The sequence below is a fragment of the Penaeus japonicus genome, unplaced genomic scaffold (assembly GCF_977035675.1).
Source record: "Penaeus japonicus unplaced genomic scaffold, GWHDUDI00000001_assembly GWHDUDI00000029, whole genome shotgun sequence".
NCBI classification, from domain to species: Eukaryota; Metazoa; Arthropoda; class Malacostraca; order Decapoda; family Penaeidae; genus Penaeus; species Penaeus japonicus.
In genome coordinates, this window is record NW_028234431.1 from 3,956,144 (window position 1) to 3,958,643 (window position 2,500).

Genomic DNA, 2,500 nt, shown 5'->3' on the forward strand with positions numbered 1-2,500 from the left:
TACCTATCTTTCTGACTATCAAACTATGCATACGCACAAGTTAATAGATATAAATATAATTAAATATAACTGATATGTGTGTATGTCATGTATTTGTGCTTCTGTCCGTCTATTTAACTCTTCTTAGGTTATCAATTTTCTTTTTTCTTTCTATTTCGTTCCTTTCCAATTCCTTATCCTTATTCATGAAAATCATCATACAGTCTGCCCCACCTTCAAAAAGGAAAGACAAACACATGCATTCAAAAAACGTCAAAAAGTGGAGCGAGTCGGCAGGAGGAACTAAGGAAGCAGGGGGAGGGGGAGGGGGGGTGGATGAGGAGGTGGAGGACCAAGGGGCGGAGGTACGGTACGTGTGGGCGTCTCATGGGCGGGGCTGTCACGTAACGGAGAAGCCGCTACGGTGAGAGAGACACCGCTACTCCAGCCCACCGCCTGCCAGAGCCGACACCGCCTTCCCTGCCGCTAGAAGTGAACCTACCGTAAATCACCCATTTTCAAGGCTGACAGTTTTAGCGCAAATCGAGCTGACGAAAGCACTGTGACTGACACCTAAGAAGAGTGAGAACTTTATTGCGAGAAATCCAACGGTGCTTCTTGCAACAGCAGCAGCGAGAATAGCTGGGATTATTCCCCTGGCGTTCATACTGTGTCTTTGCTTTTAACTTAATAAGATGGTTCGATTCAAACCATTGGGAGGGCTGATAGTACTTGTAATGATCGTTCACAAATCCTCCGCTCGTGACGTGATGGAAACCACAGAAATTTCTGTCGATGAAGATCCCGACTCCAGTAATACACGTGAGAAACGAGAAGCAATGCAGCGACACGTTAACAGTAGGATTAATAAGTACGAGAAACTGAAGCAAAATGGCGCAGGGTTCGAAGCTGACCACCAAAACCTCAATAGCACATTCAATACCATAAAGGAGTATTTAGAGACATCAAGAATTGTCAGGTAAGAAGGCATGTTTTTTTTTTTAACTCCCTCATAAGTGCATTGTCGTGTTCATTATCTAATATATAAAAAAAGGTTTGTATATAATGCAGATCTCTTCCAGGAAGGGAATGGACGTCGAGTTAAGCGACCACGAAAACCTAAGAAAACTCTCCGAGCTGATGTCCGAGGCCAATCTGCGTCTATTCAGTAAGGTAAGAGAGAGAGAGAGAGAGAGAGAGAGAGAGAGAGAGAGAGAGAGAGAGAGAGAGAGAGAAAGAAAGAAAAAAAGAGAGATAACATACCTGTGTGTGAGAAAAGAGAGAGAGAGAAACACCGAAAGAGAGGAATGACAGTGAAAGGAGAGGGATGAGAGAAAAAAAATAATAATAAAGAAAAAAAGAAAATAAGGAAAATCTCTACAAAAGTTCATCCGAGAAAACATAGTTATTTCTTCATACATATCCATCATACAGGACCGGGACGAGGAACAGGCCATCCAGGACAGCCTCCAGAGAGCCAGCGGCCGCACGTTTGACCAGTGTGGAGGTAAGTAGGGCTGCTTCTCCTAGAGTTGTAGATTGTGTATTTCTTAAGAAGTAGCAATAGAATAGCGATTGTGTCTGTAGTCCGAATGGCACAAGAATGATTTCCGTTTGACTGAATTCATTATAAGTTAGATCAGTGGCCGCCTGAAGTCTTTCTTTATTCATATCAAATATTCCATTAAAAATATAAGATAAAATGAGAGCGAGAGAGAGAGAGAGAGAGAGAGAAAACGAGACACAGAGAGAGAAATAGAGAGAGATAGAGAAAGACAGAGAGGGAGAAAGAGAGAGAGAGAAAGAGAGAGAGAGAGAGAGAGAGAGAGAGAGACAGACAGAGAGAGAAAAAAGAGAGGGAGAGAGAGAGAGAGAGAGAGAGAGAGAGAGAGAGAGAGAGAGAGAGAGAGAGAGAGAGAGAGAGAGAGAGAGAGAGAGAGAGAGAGAGAAAGAGAGAGAGAGAGAGAGAAAAAAAAAGAGAGAGAGAGAAACATGCTGACCACATTTCCTCCTCTCCCCGTCCCAAAGGCAGCTCAGCAATGGGCATATTCAACTTCCTGACGTTCATCGTGTACGCCTTCTCCCTCCTGGCGTCGCTGGTGGCGGTGGCGACGGGGAACATGGCCAACACACTCTCGGGAACCTTCCTCTCCGGCCTCCTCAACCTCCTTGGGAACGGGGGAGGCAGGAGGTCCATTCGGAGCGTCTGGAAGGATAAGGAGTCTGGAAGTCCTGATGTGAAGGACTTGCATAGGGCCTTGGAGCATGATCTGGGCGTAGGACTGGTTGCCGCTCTCCTACAGCTGTCAGGGGGGTCGGAGGATGCAGGGTCCTGTTTGCCTCCGATCTCCAGCTTCGCTCGTGAGATCTCTGCCTGGGAGGCGAGGGCGAGAATCAGTGGCGTTCGGTGAATGGAGATAAATGGAGGAATACTTAGTTAAATTATAGTTCAATAAAACAATGTGAGAGAAGGGAAAGCGATATGAGAAAGAGGGGATCTAACGAAGTCTCCTGTTTTCTT

General features: G+C 45.5%; 1 protein-coding gene across 1 annotated transcript in view; it reads left to right on the plus strand.

The window, feature by feature from the left end:
• Positions 1-375: 375 nt before the first annotated feature.
• Positions 376-2,500, plus strand: part of LOC122256269 (uncharacterized) — a 2,185-nt gene continuing 60 nt past the window's right edge. Inside the window, exons 1-4 of the mRNA XM_043020860.2 lie at positions 376-958; positions 1,062-1,152; positions 1,414-1,486; positions 2,008-2,500. The exon at positions 2,008-2,500 is cut by the window's right edge and continues 60 nt beyond it. Of these exons, the coding sequence (XP_042876794.2) occupies positions 675-958; positions 1,062-1,152; positions 1,414-1,486; positions 2,008-2,390 (831 nt within the window). The 5' untranslated portion in view covers positions 376-674 and the 3' untranslated portion in view covers positions 2,391-2,500. The remainder of the gene's footprint in view (positions 959-1,061; positions 1,153-1,413; positions 1,487-2,007) is intronic.